Genomic DNA, 12,764 nt, shown 5'->3' with positions numbered 1-12,764 from the left:
TTCACACCAGCGACGCGGATTCGCTTCCCTGAACCGCCGTTCTCTACAATATCATGAAGAATTAAATCAAGCATACGCATATACGTCGTTCTAATAATCCCCTCTGAAATTAAGTATTTTCAGATAATGGACTACGGACATATTCCATAGCAGATTATGACTTGTTGACCTTTTGTATTTAGAATTTGAAGTGTTTGCCTTTTGGTATCTCTTCCATGTTCGTTCATGCGGTTTAATACATGACTGCATTGATAATCCCAGGCAGTATTGGCCTCTAGTAGCCTACTACTACTGATCCACTTAATGTACATGTCAGTGGGCTAGCTGTTCACTTTGATTGGTGTATTATTCTCTGAAGAGTGCACACTAGAACTCCGCCCCGTCCATCTTTCATTTGTCTTTCGGAATGTGCCGTCATTGAAGCCATCAGTAATGGGAAGTGCATCGAGCGCTGGTGAGTTTCTCTTTAAACCAATAAAATCACTGAATTCAGTTGTGTCATTATAACAGGGAAGAAGGAAACTGCGTTAGAGATGCACTGCAAGTAGCTTGGGGCTTGGCAATTTACAGAAGTGTCGGTCGGGGTTCACGCTGTAATCTCCGCATTCGCAGTTAAAGTTAATCGTTTGAATTGGAAATGGCTGGAAGTAAGTGTTATTTAAAAATAAAAATAAAAAGGTATCCCTCTGCCTACTACGAACACATTGACAGCTAGCCGCGCGCTAACGGGTCATTTTGCAGCTGACTGCATGCTTGTCATTCTGTCAAAACAGCCACGAGTATGATGCTGGGATGTTTTCGCTAACGATAGTGTCTGTTTGGTGTTTTGTTATTAAAGAAACTCGTGCCATTTATAGTTAGCTAGTTACTTTGGTGGGTAACCTAGGTCCAAATATTTTGTATAGAGCGTGACTAGTTTGCTAGCTAGCTAACGTTACCGTGTACAGGTGCAAATTCGTCTAAGTTAGCTAGCTTGGCTAGCTAAACGTACCCCGTGTTATTTGTGGTCACAGCACGGCTAGATGTGTTGAGCCTTTTTAAATACGGGATTGGGTTGAGGATTTTGCTAATAACATTATAGTGGATGGTGTGTTGTGACTATTTGTGTCTGCAAAGTGGAGAATGCTTATCCGAGAGAGGTGCACATTCTGTAAACTGTAGCTAGCTAGCTAATATTACATTGACCGTTTAATTACCCCTCTCCCTGCTCTTGTTGTGGATTCTCTCTCTCCCTGACCCAAGAGAGACCGGCCGGTGTTGCCATTGCACAACAAGGACCCGGTATGATTATGATTACTGGCGTATACAGAAATAGTGATGTTACTGTGTCGTCTTGCATGTAGATTTTGTGTATTTCTTAGTGGACTTATTTAGTCTATTCCACTTACATATTATGTGACAAAATATCGACTTAGAAGAGGTGCTAAACAAGGTCTTAGGTCTACACCATTTCCGTGTAGGTAAGATAAGAGTATTACTATTTTTGAAGGTGGCACACAATGTCTTGATTTCTTATCAGCCGTATGAGAAGAAAAGTTTGGCCTAAAATGGTTTAATATCTTTACCATATGATTTGTGGTTTTATAGACTCTATATAGGCTGTGTTTTTTAAGTGTCCTTTTCAAATAAAGTGACATTTGTTAAAAATATTTAGGGCTAAAACTGTTCTCCTGAAAAGAAAACGACAAGTGCTTCCTGAAAGTAGATCTACACTTTCCAAATATCTGTTCCTCTATGACCAATCTTACTGCCTATAGCACACAAGGAGGTACAACTAAGAATGTTTCAATCTATTGTTCTCTTTCACTTATTGGTGCCAGCCTCCTTTGTTTATCCCAAGGCTGTTTCTCTGAATGTCTAGAAAATTCATTGTTTGAAAGCAGTGTTGAACTTGTTTTGTGTTTGAAAAGTGGTTGTGGCTGTTTGTACTCCATTGGTATGAATCATTGTGTCAGTCAGGGCCCAGAGTACTGCTCTAGTCTATTTGCGTAATAGTGTGATATTCTACAAATAGTTTTAACTTGAAGTCACGCCTTCAATAGGCTTACGCTATTAAACTAGACTACAGTGGACTACACTGTATTGTTCTTGTGTGAACGTGTGTGTGTGTTCCTCCCACAAGTGTTATCATAAATGTTAGGCCAATCAATCCTGTTCTTGATAATGACTTGTTTTTTGACATTTACCTTTGCCTAGGAAAAATGAGCTCCATTCCCCTCTCTCGGTCCGAGGTGTTTGGGGAGCTGCGGAAGGAGCTGCATGAGGATGAGGAGTTCCGTCAGTCCGACGCTCACATCTTCATCATCATGGGAGCATCGGTGAGGGGGGGGGGGAGGGGTTGTGAGAGGTTACTCTGATAATTGATCAATGACCCTGCATGTTTTAGACCTTCAAAGCACTGTCAAAATGATTTGTATCATTACAAAAGTTGTTTGAGTAAATGGAATGATGGATGTGAGTGTGTGTGTGTTGGATGCTTACTGGAGAGAGTGACTGACAAAATAAGTGAATCACTTGAGATTGCGAACATCATCTAACCTTTTTTGTGGACATTTATGAAATGCTCAGAAAATGTATGAGCGATTATGAAATGAAACTTGTAATGCATTCTTCAGCTAGATTTCCATCCAATTGGCGACAGATTTTCATGCGAATATTCTAAAATCTGCATAAAAACAATATGTGCATTTTCCCACCAGAGATGTTCCCATAAAATGTACTTGTTGCATATAAAAGGCTGTGCGAGATGACGTAGTGCACATAAAAATACATTTTGCGGTTAAATTCCCATGTACCAAATAAATAAAGTTAAAGGGGTTTCCAATGCGTTTTCAACTCTACTGATGGTTTTCTCACCGAATTTGTTTTGTTACTGTATATAGAGAATGTGCCGACTCTGGTATTTGCACATGCGCTCTAGCCAACAGTGCTATCTGCACTCTGTTGGCTGGAGCACATGTATAGCCTACATGAGGTTATTATGGACAAAAGAGCAATATTATTTTTATATGTCATGGCAGCCAAGCATCGATTATCAGAATAAGATCCTCGATATTTATTGAAACGGAGCATCAAGCTCATCACCTTGCACTTTCACCACTCTGTGAAGTTCATCACTTATTTCCTTAGTAGCCTAATAAACGGCATGCTTTCCTGATGAGTTGTAGTGGGAGGACCACACAACGTGTCATCGTGTGACTAAGCTTACTTCAATATGATGGTTATTGTATCAGTGTTTGCGTGTAAAAGTGTTTCCACCAGCATTTCTCGCAATATTAATTTAACCGACACAGAAATATCCCACCTTGTGTAGCGTTTTTTGTTTTGTTGGCATTTGGAAAGTTTACCGAAAAATTCTGTTACCATCAGGCTTGTTATTACTTTAAAAAAAATATATTTTTTTTATCCGACATGTACTTTACTCTCATAAAAAACTTGGTTAATGAGGAAGTTCAAGATATATCTAAGACACTGGATTAGCCTAGCTATTTACTAAATGTAGGCTACCAAACTGCAGAATCTGTTATACCTTTTTTATAAACACTTTATAATAGATTTTAGGTGGACATAGAAGGGAACACATTTTGTGAGAAAGTTGTGTTGAAAATTTAAAACGGAAAAGAGAGAGGTTGCACATGACCTGTTTTGAGGAAATGTCTAAATTTCATTGAGACACATAACAGCGCTTGTGTAACTAAGCAACCCCAGAATCACTTGAGCTTTCTGTAGTCTGGCCTTGATATAGAGAACAAACATAACAAGGTTCCTGATTGTTGGTTATGGTTTGGACACAGGCTGTTTGTTAGCCAATCATGGTCAGCTCAGACCATTTGTTAGGCAATCATTTGGGCACAAATAGTTTGTTGGCCAATCATAGTGTAAGAACTGATCTTTTGTTGACCAATTGTTTTGAGAGCTCAGCATAATGACCAAGTTACCCAGTCATTTAGAGCGAGTTTAACGAGCCAGAATTTCATATTTCCCACAGCCTATAATAATTTATTCTCCTTTCAATACCTACTAGGATTATCAATCCAGTGACTAAGTCCAGGCACTCTGAAGTTGCATTTTCTTATACTATTTCCTTCTCTAGGAATGACACCCTCTCTAGGCCTACACGGTTTATTTCCTGTTTCCTTGTTCTCTGCTGACTTGTAAAGACCTGCCTAGTTTGCTGATAAAGTGTGGGAGAGTAGTTCTGATATTTAATTATTCCGCCCACTTCTCTTCCATCTACTTTCTCCTGCTCTATTTACTTTTGTTTGAAAGGAGTGGAACAAGGGCTGAATAGTGCAGTGTCACTGTCTGTCAGCAGTTTCCTGTCATAGCAATAGAGGCAAGTCTGGAATCAGGATGGGGTAATGGTAAGGCAGAGCTGTGGTTTTTAGGAACAGTGATTGTACTACAAAAGGCTATGCATAGGCTACTGTAAAATATGCTTTGTTTCCAATGCTGCAGTCTGGTCCTTGTCACTCCACAAGCACAAACCAATCACCAGGTGGTGTTGCACGTGCACACCACCTCACTCAAGATGGCCTCATTGCAGTTGCTGTGCCAATGAAACGGTTCAGTAAATATTGCACACTTACCTTGGTACAAGGTACCATACAGGCTTGCTGGATGGGACTGTACTTAGCCTAATGGTGATGTAAGATTGTAGGCCAAATATTCATCTGTTGATCCATGGCACAGGAACATGGTCACATTTCCAATTATTGAAGGTAATCTCTATTTTCACTTCACTAAAGCAATGAAAACATATTCATGGTGAGAGAAACTAGGCTATCTAATAAGGCTTATGTTTCATCACGTGACTCCAAGTTTACTTCGATATGATGGTTATTATATCAATGTTTGTGCATAACCACGTTTCCACAACCATTTCTTGCATCATTAACACAGAAAGACAAAAATATCTGTTGACAGCTGTCGTGATTTTTTTTTATACGGTATGACTTAACTTGCATAAAAACTGTGGATGGAAACGTGGTAATTGAGATTGTGTCTGCTTTTGTGAAAGGGAGAGAGGAATATAGTGGGATCGGTGTTCATGACTTTCATCATGAACGGAAGAGTGAAGAGATCTTTGTCGAGTCACCCTACATTTGCATTTTTCTCTCAGCTGAGGCGGGACACTAGGCCAGCAGTTCATAGCACATCAGTTTAAAGGTGTAACTCAATGTGTCATTGAAAGGCACACTAAGCAAATGATTCAGTATTACACAGCAAACCAACACCCCTCACTGGAATACGAAACAGATAAGCTCATAAATAATAGTCAATAAGGCCATTCGGATGAATGATTTTTATTTTTGAAGCATTTCCTCAAGTGACAAACATCAGATAACCCAGCATTCGCTAAAAAACATTACTGAAGGACCCGTGGTATAGTGGTGCTGAAACTAGTGAGGAACGCTTTGTTAGATAAAAAAAAAAAAAAGTGTTCCTCAGTTATTGTGCCTGTATAGATGTTTAACAGTGTTGCTTTGTCATCTATATTTTTTTTATTATTCTCTGCGATGATAGGTAATCTCTCCATTTATTTCATACCAGATTTCGTAAGGGTTATTGCCTTCAGAATATTCTTTGGCTTTGTACTCTGCCAGTTTTCTTCAGGCTGTGTCGCTGCTGCTGCCTCTCTGTAGTTAGCAGTGCTCCCAGTTGGATTACTGCTATTGCGTAAATCCTAAATAGGCCACTACAGCCTACTACTAACTGTCCAAACTGCAACCAGGAGTAGTATCAAGTAAGGAACCCTTATTTATAGCCTTGTTTACTGTACTAGTAAACTCCACACTGACAGACCTTGAATGAACTGTCTTGTAGTGCCACTAGGCTATATAGGCCAGGGACCTCTGTTTCAACTAACTATTTTAGAGGTGACTAATCTGGTCTTGTGTTTACAATGCTCTTTAGGGGGATCTAGCCAAGAAGAAAATCTACCCAACTCTATGGTGAGTATGTGTAGCCCAGGGCAGTTGTGAGGTGTCATGTAATAAGACTAATTATGAGCCTTTCTCTATTCTTCTCCCCCGTCTCACTCAGGTGGTTGTTTAGAGATGGGCTCCTTCCTGAACAGACTCACTTTGTGGGCTTTGCCCGCTCTGACCTCACGGTGGATGCCATCAAAACTGCCTGCATGCCCTATCTGAAGGTAAGACTTTCCCATGAACACATCATCAAGCATTACACACTGACCCACATTTGACACCGTTAATGTGTTTGTGCATGTGCTAAAACCAATGACGACATGTGACAACGTTCCTATCGCTCTGTGGTCCCAGGTGGCAGACTCTGAGGCGGAGCGGTTGTCTGTGTTCTTCAGCCGTAACTCCTATGTCAGTGGGAAGTATGCGGATGAGAGTGCCTTCTCCAACCTCCACACCCACCTGTTGTCCCTGCCCGGGGGTGGTGAGGCCAACCGCCTCTTCTACCTGGCCCTGCCGCCCAGCATCTACCACGATGTCACCAAGAACATTAAGCACCACTGCATGAGCACCAAGTCAGTGAGCCTGTTATGTCTACTGTAGTTCTGACTGTGTCTTACTGTTTAGTCTCAGACTCCCTCTCCTCTGAATCCTTCATTATTGGTAGGGACTGGGACAGGCCTGGTCATATTTAATCCACTTGCTGTATATGTAATTGGTATTGTCTGGGAAGGGTTGTTCATGAGATGAAAGTTCCCCTCTTCTGCTGTTAAATAACCAAACCATGCTGAACTCCCGTCCTATCTGTGTGTGTTTAGTAGGGGCTGGAACAGGGTGATTGTGGAGAAGCCGTTTGGTCGTGACCTGCAGAGCTCTGAGGAGCTGTCCACCCACCTCTCCTCCCTGTTTACTGAGGATCAGATCTACCGCATAGACCACTACCTGGGCAAGGAGATGGTGCAGAACCTCATGGTCCTCAGGTACAGAGATGAGAGAACATGAATAAACCTTGTCACAGACAGCTGTGTCTCTCAGCTATGTCCATGTCAATAAGGCTGAGGTTAAACAGGCTGAGGTTAAACAAATGGCTGAGGTTAAACAAATGTTCCAGGTTCGGGAACCGGATCTTTGGGCCAATCTGGAACAGGGACAGCATAGCGTGTGTGGTCCTCACCTTCAAAGAACCCTTCGGCACCCAGGGCCGAGGTGGCTACTTTGACGACTTTGGCATCATCCGGTGAGGGGAACTGGCTTAGTGCTTAATGAAATCAAACCTCAATGAAGGCATTTATTCTTGCCATGTTCTACTAGTCCGTCTAACTTCTCACCACCAATACCGTATTTTCTTTAGTGATGTCATGCAGAACCACTTGCTCCAGATGCTCTCTCTGGTTGCCATGGAGAAGCCAGCCTCCACCAGCTCTGATGATGTCAGGGATGAAAAGGTACAATAACATGGGCACAACCTGGCTAAAGCCCAAAACACATCTTTACTTGACTTTACCATTGGCTCCTCTAGAAAACTACTGATATCATCTTTATTAGTAAAAAACAAACAAACAGAATCAACAATTAGTCTTCAAACCTATCACTTCTTACTTACTCTCCCTGACCACTGTCTCCCCCTGCAGGTGAAAGTCCTGAAGTGCATCGCCCCCATTACCATGTCAGATGTGGTGTTGGGGCAGTACGTGGGCGACCCAGAGGGAGAGGGGGACGCCAAGCTGGGTTACCTTGATGACCCCACTGTCCCCAAAGGCTCCACCCAGGCCACCTTTGCCACAGCTGTGCTCTACGTGCACAACGAGCGCTGGGATGGTGAGAACCTCTGCTTTCTCTCTCCATCGCATAGTGTTGTTGCTTGTTGTGCTTTCACTGTCTGGTCAAACCAGCTCACTACTCAGTGATAACTCTTAAAGGCCCAGTGCAGTCAAAAACGGGATTATATATTTTTTTGTTTTATCTATACTGTACCAGTCAAAAGTTTGGACACCTATTCATTCAAAGGTTTTTCTTTATTTTCACTATTTTCGAGACTTTAGAATAATAGTGAAGACATCAAAACTGTGAAATAACACATATGGAATCATGTAGTAACCAAAAGTGTTAAACAAATCTAAATATATCTTAGATTCTTCAAAGTAGCCACCCTTTGCCTTGACAGCTTTGCACAATCTTGGAATTTTCTCAACCAGCTTCACCTGGAATGCTTTTCCAACAGTCTTGAATGAGTTCCCATTTGTTGGCTTTGTTTACTTCACTCTGCGGTCCAACTCATCCCAAACCATCTCAATTGGGTTGAGGTCGGGTGATTGTGGCGGCCGGGTCATCTGATGCAGCACTCCATCACTCTCCTTCTTGGTCAAATAGCCCTTACACAGCCTGGAGGTGTCTTTGGTCATTGTCCTATTGAAAAACAAATGATAGTCCCACTAAGCGCAAACCAGATGGGATGGCTTATCGCTGCAGAATGCTGTGGTAGCCATGCTTGTTAAGTGTGCCTTGAATTCTAAATAAATCAGACAGTGTCACCAGCAAAGCACCATCACACCAACTCCATGCTTCACGGTGGGAACCACACATGCGGAGATCATCCGTTCATCAACTCAGCATCTGAAAAAGACAGTGGTTGGAACCAAAAATCCAAAATTTGGACTCCTCAGACCAAAGGACAGATTTCCGACAGTAATATCCATTGCTCGTGCTTCTTCGCCCAAGAAAGTCTCTTCTTATCGGTGTCCTTTAGTAGTGGTTTCTTTGCAACAATTTGACCACGAAACCCTGATTCACGCAGTTTCCTCTGAACAGTTGATGTTGAGATGTGTCTGTTACTTGAACTCTGAAGCATTTATTTGGGCTGCAATTTCTGAGGCTGGTAACTCATCCTCTGCAGCAGAGGTAATTCTGGGTCTTCCCTTCCTGTGGCGGTCCTCATGAGAGCCAGTTTCATCATAACGCTTGATGGTTTTTGTGACTGCGCTTGAAGAAACTTTCAAAGTTCTTGACATTTTCCAGATTGACTGACCTTCATGTCTTAAAGTAATGATGGACTGTCATTTCTCTTTGCTTATTTGAGCTGTTCTTGCCATAATATGGACTTGGTCTTTTACCAAATAGGGCTATATTCTGTATACCAACCCTACCTTGACACAACACAACTGATTGGGTCAAACGCATTAAGAAGGAAAGAAATTCCACAAATTAACTAACAAGGCACACCTGTTAATTGAAATGCATTCCAGGTGAATTCCTCATGAAGCTGGTTGAGAGAATGCAAAGCTGTCAACAAGGCAAAGGATGGCTACTTTGAAGAATCTCATAACATTTTCATTTGTTGAACCCTTTTTATTTTGTTACTACATGATTCCATACGTGTTATTTCATAGTTTTGATGTCTTCGCTATTATTGTACTATTTAGAAAATAGTAAAAATAAATAAAAACCCTGGAATGAGGTGTCCAAACTTGATTTGGTACTGTATTTCCACACGGAGGTTCAAATAAAACTGTGAAAGTTATGATAATGCTAGTATAAGAGTTATTTGAGAAGACAGCCTGAAATGTCAGCCTGTTTTGGTGGGAGGGAGTTTTGGCCTTCCATGTCACATCACCATGTGGTAAATTAGTTAGACCAATCATAAAGTTCCAAACCTCTCTGCCAATAACAACACATTTTCAGTTTTCCCTCCCAGCTCAAACCCCTCTGACAGTCCTCGCAAAATTCTTGCTTGAGAAATTGCTCTTTTCTAAGAAGCATTTTTATTTTATTTTTTACCATTTTCCAATGAAAATAACAGTAAGGTACTTAATTGTTACCCAGAAATGATTTGATAGAGATAAAAACGGCTGCATTGGACATTTTAAATAACTATTTGTTCATCCAAAGGGGTTCCCTTCATCCTGCGTTGCGGCAAAGCCCTGAATGAGCGGAAAGCAGAGGTCCGGTTGCAGTTCACCGACGTCCCGGGGGACATCTTTGGCGCGCAGTGTCGTAGGAATGAGCTGGTTGTGCGCGTGCAGCCCAACGAGGCCGTCTACGCCAAGATGATGAGCAAGAAACCAGGCGTGTACTTCCACCCCGAGGAGACGGAGCTGGACCTCACCTACAAGAGCAGATACAAGGTGAGATACTGAATGAACACACACCCAATCATTCCTAGAAAAGGGACACCCACACACACTACCTCGCCACACTCTCCCATTTTAGCAACCCATATGCAGGCACAAACGTTCAAACATATTTGCTCCATTTTCACTGTAATCTTCTCTCCTCAGGATGTGAAGTTGCCCGACGCCTACGAGCGTCTCATCCTGGACGTCTTCTGTGGCAGCCAGATGCACTTTGTCAGAAGGTCAGTCCGTCTGTCTCCGAAGTTCCCTCTGTTGCCATAATGTTTGTGTTATGCAAATAAGACCATGAACATGCATTAGGGTTGGGCCGTATCCAAATGTCCCACCCTGTTTCTGTGCCGTATTATAGTATTACCGGAAGTGCACACAAGGGGGATGCACTTCCAGGTAGGGGTGTGCAGAGTACTCGGACAAAACGAGTATCGAATTTTCAGAATACGATTATGACAAGTGTTTTTTTGTTTGTAATTATCTGTCATCGGAAAAAGTTATCTTCTGCTGCCAGCATGCATCTCTTTCACTCAAACCGTGTGAAGCGCTGTGTGATCCGAACAACTATTGTCTAGGTCTGTCTTAAGAAAACGGGCGGGGTATCGGTTGAGTCTGCTGCAACGATTGGATTAGACCAAGCCGCTCTCAATCCCCCCCCCCCAAATCGGTTTTGAAAATCATACCACCGGCATTTTGAAATACCCCGGTATACGGTATATCGCCCATGCATTATTCTGTCCACTACATGGTGCCATAGGGTTGCTTCTCCCATTGGCTGCATTACTGTCCCTTACATTATATTTTCTCTTAGTGATGAGCTGAGGGAAGCCTGGAGGATCTTTACGCCTCTCCTTCATCAGATAGAGAACGAGAAGACTCCCCCCACACCCTACAAATATGGAAGGTAAGATTTACCAGTCACAGTTTAACAACTATCTCATGTCAATAGTCACATTCATTTGTCAGCGATAGTTTTTGTGATGGATTTGTTCCTTTCCTTCTTCCTAGCCGGGGTCCAACGGAAGCGGACGAGCTCTCAAAGAGGGTCGGTTTCCGTTACGAAGGAACATACAAATGGGTCAACCCCCACCGACTGTGAGGGAGGAGAGGAAGAAGAGGGATGGGTAGAGGAAGAGGCAGAGTGGTGTAACGTTGCAATACTTTTGAATGTCTTTGGGTCTGGTGGTTTCTACTATTGCTCTTTCCTTTCCAGACCTGTCACGGCAACCGTCGAGAAAGACTAGGAAATATGGAAAGGAAGCTATTTAATAGTATTGGAGCATAGCCTAGGTCTCAGGTACTACATTAATGCTCTGGTGTCACTTGTATCTGTCAGGTCTTAACTAGGGAGGGAGGAGGTGCTTAACCACTGGGGAACAAGGGAAGAGCGAGCGAACACTAGCCCAATTCTGTTTCAGCTTTTACTTCTCGTCATGGATTCAAAAGCTGATTGCGATCCAATTCGCTACCCTTCACCCAGAAGTGTGCACTTATTTCCAACATACTCATCACACCAGTCCATCCCATAAGGGGGGGGGGGGTGTACAAGTGCAAACTTCGGAATGGGAGAGTGGTAGAGAACAGGACTGATTCCATTGAATGGGTGTAAGCATGGGCTGGAGAGGTTTCCACTTTCTTCAGTACACACTTGAGGCAGAAGGGAGAGAAACAGAATTAGGCTACTCTTAGACAAAACATTCTACAGCTCTGTGATCAGCTAGTGATCATAGCTACCAAAAGTTAGACCTGGGTGTTTTTACATGGAGACTGAGAACAAAACATGGATAACCTGTTTTTAATGGTGGGAATTACAATGAATGTCTACCACCCTCTGCTATTACCACCTGTATTAAAGGGGTACTTTGGGATTTTGGCAATGAGGCCAAAACTCGTGGATACTATTGTCTCTGTGTCCAGTATGAAGGAAGTTAGCGATATCATGGTCTCACGAAACTAACTACTGTAGTGTTCGCACGAATGACTGGCATGGCATAATCTTTGAGACAAGCATATGCTTGGCTTAATCTTTGAGACAAGCATATGCTACTGGCAGGATCAAACAGGTATCTGCCATTATGCTAGTAGATACCTATAGACTTCCAGTCATTGCGCTAACGCTAGTTAACGTTTGCTTGCCCGACTACCTCTAACTTCCTTCATACTGGACACAAATGGTAGCCATGAGTCCATCTGACTCTGGGGAAGTAAATAAAGTGCCTCATTGCTAAAATCCTAAAGTATCCCTTTAACAGATTAAGTGTTTTTCTATTAATGTAATCTTTGTTTTTCTTATGCTATTTTGGACCAAGCAAAATCATGATTGCATAATAATTGTTGCATTGAAGTGGGTTTAAAACATGGTGGTTGAATGCAGGGGTCAATATTTTCTGCAGGCAGTTTCCTCTCCAATTTCTTACAAAGCAAAATTGTACTAGAACAAGGCTTTAGTGTGCTTAATTCCAAGAAAAGAGCTGTGACTGTTTCATTCCTTTTTGTTTACATTTTCAGGCCTATTAAGTTACTGTTTTTTGTTTAGAAACGGCAAAGTCTGTCACAGGGTCAACATATGATGCCATCTTTATAATGACGTACTGTATTGCTATAGACCGAACATTCATGTTATATTTCCAAACTTGCAATAAACCAGTAATTTCTGCAGTGTGCATTCTCAATTGATACAGGTATTGGTCTCTAGAAGTGTGTGTGTGTGTGTACA

At 42.2% G+C, this 12,764-nt stretch overlaps 1 protein-coding gene across 6 annotated transcripts; it reads left to right on the top strand.

Moving 5' to 3' along the window:
* The first annotated feature begins 372 nt into the window (after nt 1-372).
* Nucleotides 373-12,720, top strand: LOC120059479 (glucose-6-phosphate 1-dehydrogenase). 6 transcript variants are annotated; one of them, XM_039008562.1, is made up of 14 exons: nt 484-647; nt 1,243-1,281; nt 2,197-2,318; nt 5,917-5,954; nt 6,046-6,154; nt 6,285-6,502; nt 6,749-6,907; nt 7,039-7,164; nt 7,279-7,372; nt 7,559-7,745; nt 9,813-10,048; nt 10,202-10,278; nt 10,860-10,952; nt 11,057-12,720. In XM_039008562.1, the coding sequence occupies exons 1-14, from the start codon at nt 638-640 to the stop codon at nt 11,145-11,147; spliced, it is 1,599 nt and encodes a 532-aa protein (XP_038864490.1). In that variant the 5' UTR covers nt 484-637; the 3' UTR covers nt 11,148-12,720. The 6 variants fall into 6 exon arrangements, with proteins under 6 accessions (XP_038864491.1, XP_038864494.1, XP_038864490.1 ...); XM_039008561.1 differs by having other exon boundaries at nt 6,746-6,907; XM_039008563.1 differs by lacking the exons at nt 484-647; nt 1,243-1,281 and adding an exon at nt 373-454 and having other exon boundaries at nt 6,746-6,907.
* Nucleotides 12,721-12,764: the final 44 nt, after the last annotated feature.

This window comes from Salvelinus namaycush, chromosome 14 (assembly GCF_016432855.1).
Source record: "Salvelinus namaycush isolate Seneca chromosome 14, SaNama_1.0, whole genome shotgun sequence".
Classification (NCBI taxonomy): domain Eukaryota; kingdom Metazoa; phylum Chordata; class Actinopteri; order Salmoniformes; family Salmonidae; genus Salvelinus; species Salvelinus namaycush.
Note: the sequence above shows the minus strand (reverse complement) of the source record. Positions and strands in the feature narration are given on the sequence as shown.

What these genes read in the sequence shown, in the direction of transcription:
- LOC120059479 (XM_039008561.1), top strand. An exon ending in CCTGCATGCCCTATCTGAAG is followed by an intron (nt 6,155 to 6,284) that starts GTAAGACTTTCC and finishes CTGTGGTCCCAG; the next exon opens with GTGGCAGACTCTGAGGCGGA. An exon ending in CACCACTGCATGAGCACCAA is followed by an intron (nt 6,503 to 6,745) that starts GTCAGTGAGCCT and finishes GTGTGTGTTTAG; the next exon opens with TAGGGGCTGGAACAGGGTGA.